The following is a 19425-nucleotide window of genomic DNA, read 5'->3' as shown; positions in this document are numbered from 1 at the left end:
TTTAAAAAAAATTTAAATTAGAGTAATAGATTAAGGCTTTTCCACCAATAATTACAATTGTGAAATGATAATAAATTTTGGACCCACTCTAGTCTCGACCTCCAAAAGCTAATTCAGGATAAAAATAATTTCAGTGTCCAATCCGAACCCAGGAACTTTAAGACTTTCATAACAACATCTAATTAAATATTATTTGATTTTTGTAAGTTGTAATGATAAATCAACTCAACCAACTATAAATATAATATGAATATAATTAAAATAGCATACTTTTTAATTATTGTATCGATTTAAATTATAATCAAGCGATAAAAAAAATCAAAATATTTTATTATATAAAAAAAATCTAGCTAAAATATTTAAAAAATTGCTATTTACAAAAATAACTAATAAATTTAACGGGAAAGTATTACTTATCAAAACAGTCTTAAATTACAAGATTAAATATAATATAACGGGTTTCCGGCTCAGAAAAATTTTAAGGATTCAGTTTGCTCCTTTTTAACGACGTGGTATAAAAGTTCGGTTAAGAAAATTTCTAAAATTGAATTTGGTTAAATAATTTAAATTACATATCCACCGACATAAGTAGAAAAGCTTTTAAGGTGTCTTGTCTAATGCGCAATCTATTTTCAATTATCTTAAATTTCAACTAAACCTCCGCTCACAGTTACTCGCTACATGAGAAATAAGTTTTATATATGATGGGGTGGTGGTATTTGAATTGTTACTACATGTTTTACCAAATTTGGAAATTTTTTGCATTTATCACAATGAGATCCATTGTTGAGACTTCTTCCAACCCCCATATTGTGGAGCTATTTTATCTTTGGGAATCGTTAAGTTTATTTATCCTTCTCAATCTCATATTATTCTATATTAAAGAAGGCCAACTTTATAAGTCGATTTATTTTTTTTGTTGCGAATAAAAAAGGACAAATAGGGAAGGCTTTCGTCCCCAACGAAGTCGTGATGGATATACAACCACCAATGTATAGAGGTCGTAGTTTGATGATGGCAACACCTATGTGTACATCATGTGTAGCTCCCAGAGTGTGCGTATCTAACGATGTCTGCATATGTCCGTCCCCGCAGGTCTATGACGCTACCACAATGACTTGCGCAAGTTTATTTACAAATTATTGTATTTTTTTTTGTTAATCATTTTCCTATGAAATTTATATAAGTCAAATCGACAAGTTATATATTTATGTATTATGAAATTTAAATAGTTAACCACGCCCAACATTTTTTTAATCCGCTCAAATGTGAGAGTGACTTCCCCTTTTATATCGTCCATACCATATTATCTATTGCAAATATATACTCTATATTCTGTAAATATGTTCTATATGCAAATATTATTTAAATAAATATAGATCCCTACGCCGTGATCTTCATTCGAATTCACTTCATAACTTCATTGACACTCATCAACTTAATAATTATAACCTTAAAACTATTGGCAGACTAACCATGCTTAAATTTTTTGATATAAATATGTCAACTAGAGAACTGTAAAGTTAGGCCCGGCCCGAACGGGCTCGGGCAATCACACTTATTTGAATTGCACATAAAAAAATATGCTTACTGCACATGTAAAATTATAGTCGTTGCAAGACGTATTAAATTTTTAAGGCAACCTATTTTCAATTAGCTTTATAGTGACATAGCTCCAAGGTTATTATAATTGACACCGTTAAAAATTCATAAGCAATAGATTGGATTATATAATACCGCATGAAAATTGTAACTAACACACAAATTAGGCAATTTTTGCATTATAACCCAAAAAATCTTAACTTTTGTCGTTTCAAGCCAGAGGACTGGCTAATATATTAAGTCTCTCCTTGATATCTTTGTTATTAATATGCCAATTGGGTATATATTTCATTCTATGATTCCTTTTTTATTAGGATATCTAATTAAAACTATTGATTATTTGTTGAATTATATGCCGAAATGCCTAATCTCTGTAAAGATCCATATGTAGGCGTAGACAGGTCAATTTCCTAAAACGACCAAATTTTATTAAGATGCAATAAATAAGGCCCATTATTTTTAATTTTAATATATATTAACGGATTCACAAGGTTGCTTCCAGTATTCTATATATCATACCCCGCAGCAATTTCATAGTGTTTTAAATACTATGATAGAAGTTTTTTAATAAATAAAAATATATAAAAATTTTAAATATAAAAAATGGTCATTTTGAAAATGTTTGCTAAAAAAAGGGTCATTTTAAAAATCTGAAGAAAAAAATGTAAATTAAAATTTAATGAGCCCCCTGATATTGTAGGTTAGTGAATGCAAGTCAAATTATTGCTAAACAACGACCAAATTTTGTCAAGATTTACGTATTTTCTAATATATATTAGCGGAATAATGTGGTCGAGTCTATATAACCCCCCTCCCTCCAAGTTGGTTTCAGAAAAAAATATGGCCTTTTGTTGGATTCGAAACCAGGTATATCGGATTCATGAACAACGCACTCTTCGATCAGGTGACAGACGATATATGAAAACATATTTTTTTATTATTTACATAAAAATAAATATATGACGTTTCTGGGTTTCTGATGCTTGGTAATTTATAAAAATTATGGAATAACAATGCAGACTTGGCGTGCATTATTATTAGCCGAGATTGTAAAAACTAGTGACGCCACTTGCTTAATTCTTTTAAATATGATTTTTGTTATCTTTAATAAGCCTGTGTAATCCTTTATTAAAACCTTCAAAAGACGCATTTTTATGCGTAAACTAATCATTATCTGTCTAATCCCATTAAAAACAATTAGCAATTTGTTTCATAAAAAATATCTTTTTTAACCGTCCTCCAAAAACCGGGTGGAGACCCATGAGAACTTTTTTGCATACTTGCCCTAATAGCTAGTCCGCCTCTATTAGAAACATTCTATAATTTGAATCTAATTACTTTATGTGTCACGTGTTTCACGATGGGGAACATGTTGATAATATCGTCCTCGTGAAAGGTCATACGAATGGGGCTGTCCAACGCGTATTCCCTCAAAACGATTTGAACGCCGCACTTAAGGCAAAATTGTCGTAAGAACACCAATTTTTTAAGTTGCTTGAGTTTCGAGAATTGGTCGAAGTTTTCGCCCCTTAAAAATAAATGGTGGTCATTTTTGGTATCGTTGTAATTAATGTTTTTATATATATTGGAAAACGTCAATTACGACAGCTAAATGAATGTTTTATGATATTTTTTATAGCAAATTCAACATGACCATGAGCCTGTACAAAAAGTCAAAAAGTTGCAATAACTATCTCTTAATAAATAATGTTATTTTAAAAATATTTTTTTTAGTAAAACTTACTCTTTAATGCTATATATATAGGACAACTCGACATCTTTACAAATACTTTTCCATAAATATCCGGGAGTCAAATTGATCCAATCCGTGTTACCTTTGATCACGTGTTATTAAAGCCATTTTTTAATTTATTAAAATTGAATAAATTACCATTATTCGTAATAGAGTTAAACGTTTTCTTCTTTTTATACTTCTTTTTCCCATTTTTATGAGGCTTAATTTGGGATATGCAAATAAAATATATATGATTTTTTAAAGATTTTCAATTTTTTTTTTCTAAAATAGTTTTACCTCAATAATAGATGCCAAATTGGTAATTGGATCAGCGTAAGAACCTAAATAGCAATTCAGGAAATGTGCAATCATGATTGAAAGGTAAGAGGGTTCGACGTTTTGAATTAAATTTTTAAAAACATGTTTAGCGCTCCTGGATATCATTTCATGGAGAGCTATATTCTTCGTTGTATGGAAAAAAAAGGAAGAAAGAAGTCATATTTATAATTTTCGATAAAAAGAAATTATAGTTGCCCCCCTGAATAATGGGAAAAATCTATATCCACAATTTATAATTGATGACTAGTGATGAAAAATCGCTTCGTTTGAGCCGATTTTTAAAACGGCTAGCTCGGTATTCCCCCCCCCCAAAGTATTAAGCAAGTCAGAAAATTTTGCTGATAGATGGCACAAAGGTTAGAACAAGCGAAATCTCGAGGCTCAGGAAATATTTTTCTGGCTAAAATATTGAGCCAGCCGTTTTTTTAAAAAATATGCTCAAATGGTAGCGATTACTGATGATAACCGCATTAGTTCCAAGCAATAATATTTTTTCAGCGACATGAGAAATATCGTCCGACTGATGACCGAGTCAAAAAAAGTAGAACGATAATAGTTCGCAAAAATGTCTACAACTTTCAACAATACATATGCATGCGTTTCACAAATTTAATTGAAAAGATTGTAAAAGAAAAAAAAATGTAAAATTTATCGCGTTCATTTATTTACACTTGTTATTTTTTATTTTATATCAATTTTTTTTCCAATATTCAAGGAATAGGTCAGGTATATTATTGATATTTGTACTTTTAAATACGTGAGATTGGAATGGCACTCCAATTTTTTAGCGATAATTCCTAGATATCGGACATTTATACCCTTCAAGTGCAACATTTCAACAAGGGAAAAGCCGTCAATCGGAACCGCGGTATGCTCTTTAAAATCATTCAACTTATAAAATATATAAATATAATATAAAATATGTTTGATTTACCATATCCGGTATTTGATAACATATCACAAAATCCGCAATATCTAATAGAAGCTTTCTTTCTGCTTTCAATTTTTCGGCCTGGAAAATGGGGAAAAAAACATTTTAAAAAAATTAAAATTAGTGATGTACATTCTATGGATGTGGTGCCTATAAAAATCTTTAAAATATGGCCTCATTTTCACTATCTAATCGAATCTAATCAATTGGTTATTTATATATATCTATGTTTTTAAAGGAAGGATTGATAATTAATTTTTATTGAATTTAATCACTTTTATTCCATTAATATCATTCCATTTCTCATAGATCAAGTTTAAAATCAGATCTGTTAAACAACTAATATATTTTTCAAAATTAACTCATTTTTTTTTAAAAACATGTTGAATATTTATATATCTTATTCGTTATCTTTATTTGACAATTTTTATATTAAATATAGCCCAGAAACCTAACAAGATTTTGAATTTAAATCATGGTTTGATTGTAAAATATTTTATAATTTTTTTTAATTTTAGGTTACTTCTTATAACAACTAAAAATAATTATAAATTCTAGGGTAAAAAAATTTTGACTGTCGAGTTGTGTCGAGAATATAGAATTATTTTCGGGTCGAATAGAGTTCGGTATAAAAAAACGCCTCGTTTTGAGCCGATTTTTAAAAACGGCTAACTCAACATTAGAGCCAGGAAAATATTGCCTAAGCGTCAAGATTTCGAAAATAGATGTTCAATCCTATGTGCCATCTATGAGTAAAATCTTTAGGCTTGCATAATATTTTTATGGATAAAATATTGAGTTGGCCGTTTTTAAAAATCGGCTCAATGTTGAACACTAGTCTCTAACAGGTTTCTAGGGCTTATATTAAAACTTCCTGCAGGACGTTTGTTTAGTCTAGAAGTTTATTAGTGGAGAAAAACTAGCAAGACTTATACACCTGTTACAAATGAAATATAACTGTAACTTGTTACTTTACAAAAGTAATCGTAAACAACACTATTTAAAATGTTACTAATACTTTTAAGCATGAAATGGTTTTACTAAGCGAAAGTCTATATAATAATGTACATATTAGAACCTTGCATCGTAACTTTTTTTGCAGCCCTTTTCGGAAATATTTTTGACAACTGACAATCGTTCTATTTTTTTTAATTAAAAGGACTTAAACTCTTCGGTTTTTAGTGAGGGGGGGGTTTAATTATTACATCGTCAGGTACGTGACGTACGCTCTTTAAGAATGCGTCAGGATTGAATTTAAGGTCCTCGAGGGATAAGGAAAATTTAGTACGTAATTTTAATTTAATTTCGGAAGAGGAATCTTGAGTCTTTACTTTTATCTACGCCGTTATAAAATAATTTTTCTGAATTGATATCTAAAAATGTGAAAAAATATAGTAATACATAAAGTTAGAGCTGAAATGGAAATGTTTATATACCATTGATATGATTCATTAATATTTCGGGCTTTAATATGTTTGTGGGTGAAATATCCTCATCGCTATCTTCTCTATCTTCTAAACCATTAATATCCTTAAACAATATATAATATATATTTCAGTGGCGTCACAGAAGGGCAAAAGCCTAAATTTATTAGGCCTCGCATAAAGAAAAATTAGGCGCTAGAAAATCACATCACATGTTATATCATTCATTATTTCTAAGTGCATAGCGGTTAAGGTTGCATTATAAATTGCTAAGGTTTTATTTTAGAAAATAAAAAATATATACCCATAATAAAAAAATATTTAATGGTTATATATATTTATTAAAAGTTTTTAAGTTAAAAAATTACTCAAAAAAAATCAAACTGACCACTTTTTTAAATATATTAAGATAATTGGAAAATAATTATGCTATATATACACAACTCTAGTATGAACAGTTCTTGAGTGGTCAGCTTGTGGATATAGCTTAAAACATACCATAGAATCGATTGCAGAGTCCTTGTCTTCCGAATGAGATGCCGGAATTACTGGAGCCATCGCAATCATTTAAATTTGAAAAATTTTTGTAGGCGACTTTCTTGGGAACCGTTAGTGATACCATTCTCATCGGTCAACATAAGACTACTCATACTCATCATATCTTCCGTGATTATATGATCCGAGTCTAGCTCATTTTTTTCTCCTTGTTCGTGTATTTCTCCTGTTTTGTCATTATTTGGTATATTGTGTTTATCCTGTTTCTCTGAGAGTTGGGGAGGCAAGGCTAAATTTATTACATATTCAACAAAGGCTTCAACCAGTTCGGGCCTTAAGACGCATAATTGATGTTTGTACTTCTGCGGTAGTCCCAATTTTCTCGATTCGGCGCTTAATTTGAATCCGTCAACTAAAGAGAAAAATATAAACAAAGGGTATGTAAAAATTGTTTAGAGTTAAAATTGGAGAGGGGAGGTGATATAGTATATATAAATACCTGGTAAGAAATTGAGATCGGAAGGAAGAGTGCGGAATAAATCTAATATATAACGCCTAAGATCATTGCCTATGATCCCCTTGCATTCGTAAGACGTATGCAATTCAATTATTTCGCAGTCAACTTTATCAATATGATCGATGGTAGATAATTCTCCATTAATCTCGGTCTTTGGAATAACGGCCATTTTGGATGGGCTATCACTATACACTCTATGAGTGCTAACCCTAAGTTTGGAGGCTATTTCTTTGAGTATTTTATCGTATTCAACGTTGGTTCTAATAATAACTTTATCAACGCTTTTCTGATGGGACACGGTTTCATCCTCATTTTTACCATTAGGTAAATTAGAATTGTTGGTGACGGGCGAAGGGCTAGAATCGATGCTCCCGTAAACAACTAATTCCTCCTGCTCTCGTTCCAATATTCCTGGAAGAAGGTATAAAATATTTATAACTTTCTTTCCGCTCGGATATTTTATGAATTCCACCCTCCCATTCATTATCAATCTTTCACATTATTATGCGAAAAGAAATCGGAAATTATTTTTTCGTTTAAAAACCTGGTATTATAGTTTGCCCTGTTATTCGATATCCTTTATAATCTACAATCACCGTTCCTAATGTATGAAATTTTTCTATATCCAAATCAGAGTATATTTCGACACCTCTCAGATCGTTGGCCTAAATATTTGAAACATTTTATAACCTATCATAGAAAAACTTATATATAGCAAATAAACAATTTTTCAGTTTAATTCCATAAATTTGCAGTCCATTATATATTTTATTACATTAGATTGTATTAACTATTAAACATTATTTGCATATACGCATTTAATAATAATTTAAACTTACGGGTGCCACGTAGGCTGCAAAATCGCCTCCCAATTCTTTGTAATGATCTCTTATGTCGAACCCCAGACTGAAGAATATGTTATTCCATATGTACATATGCATCCTATAACAAATTGGCAAAGAATTTTTATTTTTAAAATATTTAATGTAGAATTAGAATCCCCTGGGAATTTAACCAAGTGTCATTCATTTATTTTCCAACAAACTCTAAACATAAGATTAAACAAATGCACAACTTTAGATGAGCAAAAAAATTCGTATATAACTTGGTGTAATATATAGCTCATCTTTATTTATCAATATATTATTTTAACAAAGTACTTCGAACTCTCGCCGGGATTGATGGGCAGCGGATATCCGCGTGAGATAGACAGAGCTCCTTTAGCAGCGGCTGTAGCCAAATCGGCCCCGACTTTAAATACTGCTCGGTCTCTGGCAACACGTTCTGCAAGGTCTTTGCGCGGCAACTCACGCGTTCCTTGAAGTTCTTCGTTCCAATCCCGGGTCTGGCCTGGTACGTGATCTTCGAAACCAAATCTAGATTGGAATACTGGATAGAAGAATTAAATTTATTTTATCGATTAAAATCTGTTAGGAATAACTATAATAATTGGCGTATTAAAGCACCTGATTAGTTGTTCCCTTTATATTGAATTTAAAAAAAAATATTCCTTTATGGTTTGTATTCTAATTAATCGAACAAGTATTCAAAATTAACAACCAATCAAAAAGTTTGCCTATATCCCAAACTGCTTAGTATTAGAGAATAAATATTTTTTAATTCGTGTCATATGAATTAAAGTGGAAAGATGAGAAATTATACGGCAAAGATATCAATTTATATATAAACCCAACCTAAGAGGAATATTTTTGCTTACTTTAAAAATAAAAACCATAAATTTTAATATGCAGACCTGAATGATGAGAGTAGTAAAATTGAGATTTAATTTTTCTCGGGAGATATGCTTAATTTTTTTTAATGTATTAATGCCTTTATGCTGAAAACAGTCTAGGTAATGGCGGAACTAACCTTTACAATCTCAGTGGGCTCAATTTAAAAACAGGGAGTTTTTTTAGAAATTATCTTTTAGGAAATATTTTTGAAATTATCATTTTTTGGAAATATTTTTAAAATGACCTTTTTTATAAATAAAATTAAAAATTTCAGGGGCCTAAAATTTTAGGAGGGTCGAACCCCTTTCCCCCATAGTGACATTACCGAAATTAAATAGATTATTTGCTATAATTTTTTGAATAGTGTGGGTTGGCAAAGTTGAAAAGGAAAGATTTAAAAACTAACAAGTCAATAAAGATATTAAGTCATATATTTTTTGGGAGGGGGGGGGGGTATTAAGGTAGTTTTTATTTTTAAAAAATCTCTTACTACTGTGCAGGCAGATGATGATAAAAAATAGGATTTCATGTTAGATGATATTTGTTTAATTAAAGCTAGCGTTTTAGCCAATATAGGGTTTTCGAGATGAGGACAGTACAGGTCCTCTTTATTGAAATTTGAAAGGTAAAGTTGAATGGAATGGTAGGATCCAAGAAACATATTTAGCATTTAAGATGATTAGACGTGAAAGCTTATCAATTATAGGAGGAATGGGCTTGTCCATAAGCGAACCAAAGGACGATAAATTTTCCAGCTTATCGGAAATTTGTTTATTCTCGTAAATATCAGCTTTAGCTATTAAAAATTTTATCCTTACCCCCTCCCCCTCCAGTGCATACAATATATCACTATATGAAGGAAAAATAATAAAAAAATTTTTATAAAAATTTAACAGAGCCAAAAGTCTATAACAAGTGGAACATGGCGAAAGAACCCAGCTAATAGTGCTTCCTCTCTAGAGGAAAGGCATGGCTATCTTGCACGGCAATGGCAACAATAAAATTTAAAATATATACATATATATATAGCATTTTGCATGTAATCAAAAAATATATAACTATCTTCGGCTCTAATGGCGTCTTCCCTGTGCTCTAGAAACGGCAAGATCCAGGAATATTTTTGAAATGGAACCGGAACTTTTTCTAACGAATTTTGAGCGTTGCGTTTTTTGATTAAAACGGATAAATTTCGCTTAAAAAGGGGACTAATCTAAAGCGGTATTTAAAATCGATATTAAAATATTTTGAATATGGGATATCCAAATATAGGTAAGCAAGGCTTTGTCAGAACCAGCCCGTGATCAATTTAAAAAAAGTATTCAGGCTGGCCAGTGATATTTTTGCCGGATCCGATAAATATTTTATTTAAAAAGAAACGCCTAAATCGTTACCTTGCGAAAAAAAGGATTGCGTTCGCTATTCAAAAAAGTGACGCGTTACTTAAGAAATACTAATATTATTTTATTTCTTCTCCATAGATAATTAACGACAATTGAGTTTCATAACTGATCAGATAAACAAGATCGAGCTTTCGATATGCTAAACACACGTTATATCGGCGCAGATGATGGAAAAATTGTTTAATTAATAAATAAAAAAATTCCCCGTAAAAATAAATTTGAAATATTCTAGATTTTTTTAAAAAAAATTTAAATTCCGAGTCGACAAAGATATTTTGCATAGATTGCCCAACTTGGCCCGAAAAAAATATTCTTTCGAGCTGCCAGGCCCACTGTAATAAACAAAAACGACAAAATATTGATTATTTATTTTGAGGATACTTTTTAAAATTATAAATAAGAATGCATACTGACTAATATTACATACAATATAATAATTTCGAGTCATTTTATAGAAAGGCGATTTCTGTTCAAATTATAATTATGGCAATAATCTGATAGAAAAACATAACCGCGATCACGATTTCGCATAAAAACGAGTATATAATTACCGGTTTTTCTTTAAATTTTATTTTTTAAACCAAATTAAAATGATTATTCTTTTCGATCATTAAACTCCTAAACTTATCACTCTTTTTATCGTATTTTGTAATGCTTTCATTTACAAAGTAAACTTTAAAAGCACTAGGAAAAATTAAAATGAATCTTGATATTTGGCGTCACATTTCTCTTTAAAAAATATTTTTTTAAAAAGTTCAGTTTTAATTTTTTAAAGCGATGTATGATATATTAATAGTTTTTTTAAAAAAAAACACCTTGTTCTTTCTCACCAAAAAAATAAAATATAATATGCATGCTCTAGATGTAAAGTGGGATAAAGATCAATCGTTTAAACTTAATATTTATTTTATAGAATACTCTTTATTATACACGGTAATATTTGTTTAATTTAATAATTTAATGTGATTATGTAATGTAATGTATATTATATTTTAATTACATTTTCATTTTCATGAGAGAAATCAAACATTTTTCTATAAACGTTGTGAACCTTATTAAATAAATCAAAAAGAGAATGGAAATTTTGAGAATCTGAATGAGGCGATGGATTGAACGTTCCATTTACCGATCTATTTTTGTTTAAATAAATGAATTAAAATTATAAATGTTTTAAAAGAAAAAAATAAGGTTAAATATATTTTATAAAAATATATACTGATTAACGTAAAATCCTCTAACGCAAGCCGTTATGTGAAATTCTTTATCCTCTAACGTGATCACTGTTATGTAGGCTAAGTCTCCTTTTGTTATAATTTGAAAGATAGAAAATATTTATGTATAAAATGATAATTTTTAAAAAGAGGTATATATATTTACCCTTCATTTTGCGAGGGCCAGGCGGAGGGTTCCAGTGGTTGAAGGCTAAAGACTTCAAGCAAAGTATAGCCTTTTAAAAAAAACATTGTATTATTTACATATATAAAGAAAGATTTCCACGGATATTTGGGAAACAAGATCCTTATAAATTAATCGATAAGATGTTTTATAAATCGTAAAAACGATTTTAAGAGAGCACCAAGAAATGAAATTTTAATAAACACCAAAAAATTGATTTATTTGACTAAATCAGGATAATTTTTGATTTAAATCTAATGTTATATAAAATAAATATAATTATTATGCCTGGAAAAAAAACTACCCCTGAGGCAAAGTAATTCGTGGAATATACACTAATTTTAATATGGTATTTAAGCATAAACCATTCATGGCTAAATTAGCAAGATTGAATTGACTAAAAAAAATATATTATCAAAATTTTATATATCTAATATTTTCCCATTCACAAGAATTTAATATATTCTAAGTTTAAAAAAATAATTAAATTATAACATTATTATCAAAATATCGATCCAATATTTCTCAAACAGCGCATACTTATAAGCAGAGGTAAACTTTTGTTCAAAAATAAAAAATTCCAAGTTTTGAAATTTTCTTTTGAGAATGTTGAGAGAATTATCGTTCAAATTTTACCTAAAATTCAAAATCTATTATAAAAAGAGCTTTCTTTCCATCGTAGATAAATATTGATCTACTTTAAAAAAAAATCTTTAATTTTATTGGTCTTCGAAGATTTTTGTTAAACCCTGCTTATAAGTAGTCTTATTAAACGGCTCGATTTGTTTTATAATTCCTGGCTTTTGAATGTTGGAGAATCTTTATCAAATGTTTCCAATCCTTTACTCCCTCCAGATTCGATTGAAATCCCAAATTCATTATTAGAAAATTCATTAATCAATTCAATAAATGAAGACATACAAATATCTGATATTAACCTATTTTCAAAAAAAATTATATTAACCACTAAAAATAACATAGCCCTAAATTTAAATAACGAAATTATTCAAAAACTACCAGGAAATTCTAAGATATATTTTAGCGCTGATTCTATACAAACAGATAATCCTGAGGATTTACTTAATTTCCCCATTGAATTTCTTCATTCTCAAACCCCATCAGGAATGCCTCCTCATATTTTAAATCTTAAAGTTGGGACAATAATAATGCTTCTTCGTAACATGAATCCCAGCAGAGGCTTATGCAATGGGACACGACTTCTTATCAAAAATTTACATGATAATTTCATAGATTCTAAAATATTATCAGGGACGCATAATGGCCATCGCGTTATATTATATTTTTTTATATGGTTACAAATGTATATGTGTTGGAACCCCATAATCGTTAAGTCTTAAGGTATACACAATTATTATATTTTCTTATAATTCATATCTTTGTCTCTTTTTTTCTATTTCTTCCTTCTTTTATTCATTCTTTTTTTCATTTCTTTGCTCCCCTAAAATCCATCTCCTACCTTCACGCGGTGGGGAGTGAACAGAAATGCTGACTAACAGGAGCTCTGGTGGATAATGTAGTATTTGGGGTTCCAATAAGAGACATTGTTTCCATGTAATAAATCTTAATTATTGGGTAAAATTTTCTTTTATCTTTCAAATGTGAGCAAGGTGCATATTTGTGTCCTTTATTGACAATAAAGAAAATGTCTCAAGCACCGGGATGCCTCGACTATATTTAAGAACCTGGGAGCCCTAATATCTATCATCCTTTCATAGATTGAGTTTTTAAAGATATAAAAATAGTTATAAAGGAGAAAATTCTAATTCCCCGTCATTCTTGACGGGTTATTAGCTAGTGTACAAATAAAATATTTATTTTAAAAAATCGTTATTTCAAACCTTCGACGATTTTAAGCAAAGAATTGTCTATTAGGTTTTGAAAGGTTTTCAGCTCCGAAAACTGGTCTAGAGTAGTTCCTTGGAATTGCAATGAGAAACATGTGCGATGAAAGGTCTCCTCTCTATCCATCAAAACTTGATGAATTTCTTGAACCATCTCATTAGGCGTTACCTTATTCGAACAAAAATTTTTTTTTTATTTAATATAAAGGTTTTTAATTTATCACATATCTAATAAAATAGAATAAGTGTGGTCAATGACGTATCCAGAGCGGTTTTCAAATAGGGAGTGGTTTGTAGGGAAGGCCATTATGTAGGAATAAGCTCCAATATTTAAAAAATGGGTTCTGTTGGTTGCATTTTTCCAAATATTTTTTAAAAAAATATTTAACCTGCAGCTCAATGTACTCCGAATTAGTGTATTGAATATTTATACTGAACACGTGATCTTGCACCATAATAACCTCCTATGTATCCTTTTTAGAAATTGGGATACTGTCTATCGTTGATAATATATTCGAATTTCGTTTGCTTGTAGCGATAGATTTTAAGGCGCCATCTCTGGGGGGTGGTGACGATGTCAGCATTGAAAGGTCGTTGAGAAGCGTTTTACAGATGTCCATCATGGTTTGGATGGCGAGTCATATTATTCAAAAGATTATGGTGATTATTCAAAATGATTGATAGCTTTTGTTGACCAACAAAATTTATATAATGAATGATGAGGGAAATAAATTTTTAAAAAAATCATGAAAGAATAAAATTAGTATTTTTTTTTCCTTTCATTCTATTCGGCATCATCAAACTGTTCCATTCTTTTTTAAAAAAGAGAGAAATATCATAAACGAAATTTTGCAAATGGATTAGGTTATAGTAGTATTTTTTTTATTAAAATATTAAAATTCAACAATTTGAAAAAACTTTTAAAAATACTTATTTTGTAAATAATTATATTATTATTATTTTAAATAAAATAGTTTGAAATAATTCATTTTTTTTCATAAATATTTAAAATATTATCGATTTTGAATAAGATTAGAAAAGCGAAATACCAATACCGCCATAAAATTCGCGGCATATTGTAAATATTTCATTTTAGTTATACCATTCAGCCTTTATAACACATTTCGTTTTTTCTCATTTTAGTTATACCATCCAGCCTTTATAATACATTTCGTTTTTTTCTATAGGAAATAAGTTCATATCTAGTAAAAATGTAATATCATAACCTATTATATATTAATTAATGAGAGCTGATAAGATATCCAAAATGTTTAAATTTTGCGTTTCAATTTAATAACTATCTTTATAATTGTAACTAGCAATTAACTTCCATTTTATTATCCTCGAATTTAAGATGAAAGAAAGAAAGAGAGCACATACATGCTCTGGAGGAGAATGAAAATCATGTTTCTAATTTCATCGCTTAAATTCAATTATAAGCTTTATTCAATAAATATGGTAAAAATTTAAGGAAAAAAACGAAAGGAAGAGAAGCTATTTAGTTAAGAATTTTTTTTTACAAAACAAAAAAACCAACAAAAGACTTTCAACCTAGTGGATCTAAGATCTTGATTCGTGAGGGCGGGGGTAGGCAGGGAGGTTAAAAAGCATAAATATTTTAAATAAAACTTAAAAAATCCCATTTATTATGTTTTAAAATCTTTAAAAAAAATTGAAATGTTGCGATTAAATATGCCACTGTTTTTAACCAGAGTTGTTAAAGTAGCGCGCTATCTTTTTTGGTAGCTATAGCTAATAGCCGCTACTTTTTTTAAATTATTTAATTTTTTAGCGCGCTACTTTTAAAAAATATAATGAATGTAAGTATAAACTTAAAAATTTAAATATAATATCATAATTAATTATTTTTTATAATTTATTATTTAATTTTGAAATTTAAATATATTTTCAATTTTTAATTTATATTTTCAATCTGTGTTAATAATCTAAAATGGCATCGTCCATGGATATCCAAATCCTTGAAAGTGATTCAGATATGGAAGATTCAATGGAAGAAAATGTATTTAATAGCTCTAATAACGTTTTTCCATTCCCTAAATTTGAAAAATTTTTTAAAATAAATATTAAAACAAAATTTGGATTCAAATTCATGTGCTTAAAATGTAAAAAAAATATATCATCAAATCAATCGAGTAGCTATAACCTGAAGAAACACCTAAAGGTAAATTGTTATTTTTACATTATAATATTATTTATTTTATTAGACTGTTCACGCCAATTGCTATAAGGAAATAGAGAAACATATAAAAAATTTTGGTATAGGAGAATCTTCATTCAAAAAGACAAATACTATCCAAACCAAATTAACTGGTAATAAACATGCCAATATTTCACAAAAATTGGCTGATAAAGTTATTGTTGATTTTATTATTGACACAGTTCAGCCAGTGTCTTTGGTTGATAATCCATCATTTACTCTGATGATTAAAACTTTATCCCCTGGCACAACAGTTTTATGTCGCCAGACACTTATGAATAAAATAGCCGACAACTTCAAATTGATGAAAGATGCTCTAATAGTAGAGTTATCAGATATATCTTATGTATGTACCACGGCAGATAGTTGGACACATAACAGAAGGTAAAAACTTATTTATATTTATAAATTGATCTGATTAAATATTTTTAGAGCTTATTTGGGAATCACAGGCCATTGGTTAGACCCTAGGACTTTTTAAAAAGAAGATCTGTAGCCTTATCCCTTAAAAGGATTATAGGATGCCAGACATATGACGTACTTGCAAATAAAATTATTGACATCCACAAGTCTTTTAGGATTCATAATAAAGTTTGCAAGATGGTTACTGATAATGGGTCTAACTACCTGAAGGCATTTAGGTTATATCACAAATTTATTTATAATATTTATTTTAAGTTATGATTTTTATCAGAATGGAATGGTTATTATTTAATCTATAAAATATTTAGTATTTTAATATTTCACATTATTTATAGAATTTTTATTAACTAAATACACACATATTTTAGTAATATTATGATTATCATAATTTATATCAAATTATAAATAAGATAGGCTAATGGCGAAGCTGAATAATCTTACTCCAACAAACATAGATTGCCGAGTATCTACCACGAAGACATCCTCAAATAATTTTTTTGAAATTAAAGATGATTTAATAGAAAATCCAATTGATCTTTTTGTTTTTTTTCAATCAAAAAATATTGAAATGAATATTTTTGATAATATTTCATATATTAAAAATTTATATATAAAATTTAATACCCCCTTGCCCTCAAGTGCTAGTGTCGAGAGATTATTTAGTAAAGCAAAGCTTATACTTTCTGATCGTCGCTCTAGACTTGGGGATGATAATATTGAAATGATATTATTATTAAAATGCAACAAATTAAAATAAATATTTATTTATATTGCTTATTTTTTTATAATTTAAACTAACTATATTTTTATATTTATAAATGTTGATTTTTATATATTATTTATTATACATTTACATTATAAGCAAATAAATTTTTTTTTATAAAAAAAGTAGCTAATAGCGCGCTACTTTTTTTGACAAATAGCTATTACGGTAGCGCGCTACTTTTAAAAATAGCGTTTAACAACTCTGTTTTTAAACAGTATATTATCAACTCAACAAATGCACATTAATTGAATCATAGTTAATAAATCTTCAGCAAAAAACTAAGCCTTTTCGAGAAGCATTAACCCTATATATCTTTTGACAAATAATTTGATACATAAAATTCTAAAACTCGGAATTTATATATTATGTCGCGTAAAAAAGTAAGGTAGTTTAAAACTATTTTTTTAAATTATATAAAAATAATAAAAAGGAAGTATTAACGTAAACTATTTTTATTTTTTAAAGCATGATGAAATTGGGAAAATAATTTCTCTCAAAAAAAATAAATAATATGATATAAAAATAATGATAATAAAAAAAACATTGTATATTTGCAAAATTTTATTTATCAAATAAACACATTTCCTGCCCTTCCCTTAATAATTAATTTGCTTTGTTTACATTTATCATATATGAAGTGACTTTAATTTTAAATTGCCAAAAATAGTATTATTAAAAAATAAAATATGAGATGATTGGTGGAATGGAGTGCTCAAGGGGGGCTTGGCATTTTTATTGTCATAATCAAAATCAAAAAATGCTTTTATATTATTTATTTTATTATTCTATTATTTAAACAAAAATATATATTTTTAGAATCTTATCACAAGGCTATAAAAATAAAAATGAACTTTACTCTTTTTTAGAGATATTATTATTATACCCAATTCGGCCCAGTCTAAAATTATTTTCAACCGAGCCTGCCTGGCTCATAAAATATATTTGGTACAACCGGCCCCTTATGTTCTTTTATGAAGGAAAACGTAAAACATTTTCGGGCTGGACCGATTTTTAACCCAAACTTTCCTCATGTCTAGTGTGCCTTTATTAATGTGTCCTTAAGAACAATATTGGTAGTCTAAGCTGGGGCGTTTAAAGAAAACCGTCGCTGACACTTGATAAATTATTGGTAAGTCACTGAAACTCGGGGAAATTTTTAATATAATTTATTTTTTTTTATTAAAAAATATTAAATATGCGGTCGACTGGATAGTGGAAACTTTTTGATGTAATAATAATTCATCATTGCTCAAAAAAAAGTAATTGCATATTTTTTCAATAATTTTAATTTAACGTATAATATTTTTTTAAATTTAACAAATATTTTTCCCTTTTTTATGGATTACATAAATTTTACCGAGTTCATAATTTCATATACAAAAATCTCTATTAAATCACATGTAACATCACGAAAATAGAGAAAAATGCAGCATCTTATAGAGTAAGATGCTCAACATGTTACATGTTCAAGCAGCTATTCTATATAGAAGGGTTAATATTATATTAATTTTTAAATTTTATTATATTAATTACGCAGTACGCACTATATTTGAAAATATTAATCTTCATGTGAAAAAATTTATTCATCTATTATATCATTTTGTGTCCAGGACTTCTCTAAGTGACAGTCTTCGTTTAATAGACTAGGCACAAAGTACTATTGGAAAATGGTAAAATATATCTAAAATTTTTCAATAGTTTTTTTAGGTATGCAATATTTAGAAAAATACATACACAAGCCATTTCTTAAAAAAATAGGAGGCCCTGGGCATATGATCGAAATAGATGAACGCCATATTTTTAAAAAGAAAAATAACATAGGGAAGATTTTAAAATCAAATGCCATTTGAGTTGTAGATGGGATATCAAGAAATGATAAGAAATTTTTTATTGCTGAAACTGGAAAAATAGATAAAGGGACCCTTCTGGGTATAATCAGTAAGAACGACCATACTGATTCAACAATAATGACGGACAAATGAAAGGGGTAAATTAAATATTCATATATCTTAAAATTTAATATTTTTCCAAGTTATAACAATCTTAATGAACATGGATATATGCTCATTACTCGGTCAAATCTAAAATAGCAGTCCTAGCGCGAAGATTGTGTTGCCTCTTTACACAATGATTTAAGTTATCAATGGGTTACTTGACTTTTTAATCTGTGAAAAAGTTCAGAGATAGGGTTTTTTATACTCCTTCCCAAAAGTAAAAAAAATAAACCATATATTTTAAGTCAGAAAAAATTAATTCGATTTATATTAAAGAATTTATGTGGAAATTTAGCATAAATATATTTATTTTTAAAACCTAAATTAGAGTACTAATTTTACAGGTGTCAAACGATTTGCTTTTTGTTTTATAAATTTTGCCTTATAATATAATTATTATCCCGGTATTTATATTGACATTTGGATAAAATTGTAAAAACTTTTACAACCTATGCTAATCTAATTACAATTATTTCGCCCTATTGGAGCCCTCCTGACTAGATTGGTCTTCCATTTTCCAACAAACTGTCACAGAGTGGGGCTACGATCCATATAATCTTGTCTTAAGGTAAAATTTAAGATGTTATGGGC

At 28.6% G+C, this 19425-nt stretch overlaps 1 protein-coding gene across 1 annotated transcript; it reads right to left on the bottom strand.

The window, feature by feature from the left end:
- Positions 1-1931: 1931 nt before the first annotated feature.
- Positions 1932-14122, bottom strand: LOC135930264 (clustered mitochondria protein homolog). Its single transcript, XM_065467044.1, has 20 exons — positions 13823-14122; positions 13431-13602; positions 13087-13214; positions 11554-11623; positions 11393-11477; positions 11228-11306; positions 9836-9986; positions 8204-8432; positions 7883-7985; positions 7588-7708; positions 7026-7454; positions 6627-6938; positions 5813-5937; positions 4611-4688; positions 4424-4567; positions 3635-3799; positions 3494-3557; positions 3347-3437; positions 2941-3130; positions 1932-2012 (listed from the first exon to the last, which is right to left on the bottom strand). The coding sequence occupies exons 1-20, from the start codon at positions 13886-13888 to the stop codon at positions 1932-1934; spliced, it is 2883 nt and encodes a 960-aa protein (XP_065323116.1). The 5' UTR covers positions 13889-14122.
- Positions 14123-19425: the final 5303 nt, after the last annotated feature.

The sequence above is a fragment of the Gordionus sp. m RMFG-2023 genome, chromosome 5, assembly GCF_954871325.1.
Source record: "Gordionus sp. m RMFG-2023 chromosome 5, tfGorSpeb1-WG-v2, whole genome shotgun sequence".
Classification (NCBI taxonomy): domain Eukaryota; kingdom Metazoa; phylum Nematomorpha; class Gordioida; order Chordodea; family Parachordodidae; genus Gordionus; species Gordionus sp. m RMFG-2023.
Note: the sequence above shows the minus strand (reverse complement) of the source record. Positions and strands in the feature narration are given on the sequence as shown.

What these genes read in the sequence shown, in the direction of transcription:
- LOC135930264 (XM_065467044.1), bottom strand. Translation starts at nt 13,888, where the DNA reads ATGGTGCAAGATCACGTGTTCAGTATAAATATTCAATACACTAATTCG. An exon ending in CGCCATTAGAGCCGAAGATA is followed by an intron (nt 8,433 to 9,835) that starts GTTATATATTTT and finishes TCTTCTATCCAG; the next exon opens with TATTCCAATCTAGATTTGGT. An exon ending in TAACTCTATTACGAATAATG is followed by an intron (nt 3,438 to 3,493) that starts GTAATTTATTCA and finishes ACGTGATCAAAG; the next exon opens with GTAACACGGATTGGATCAAT.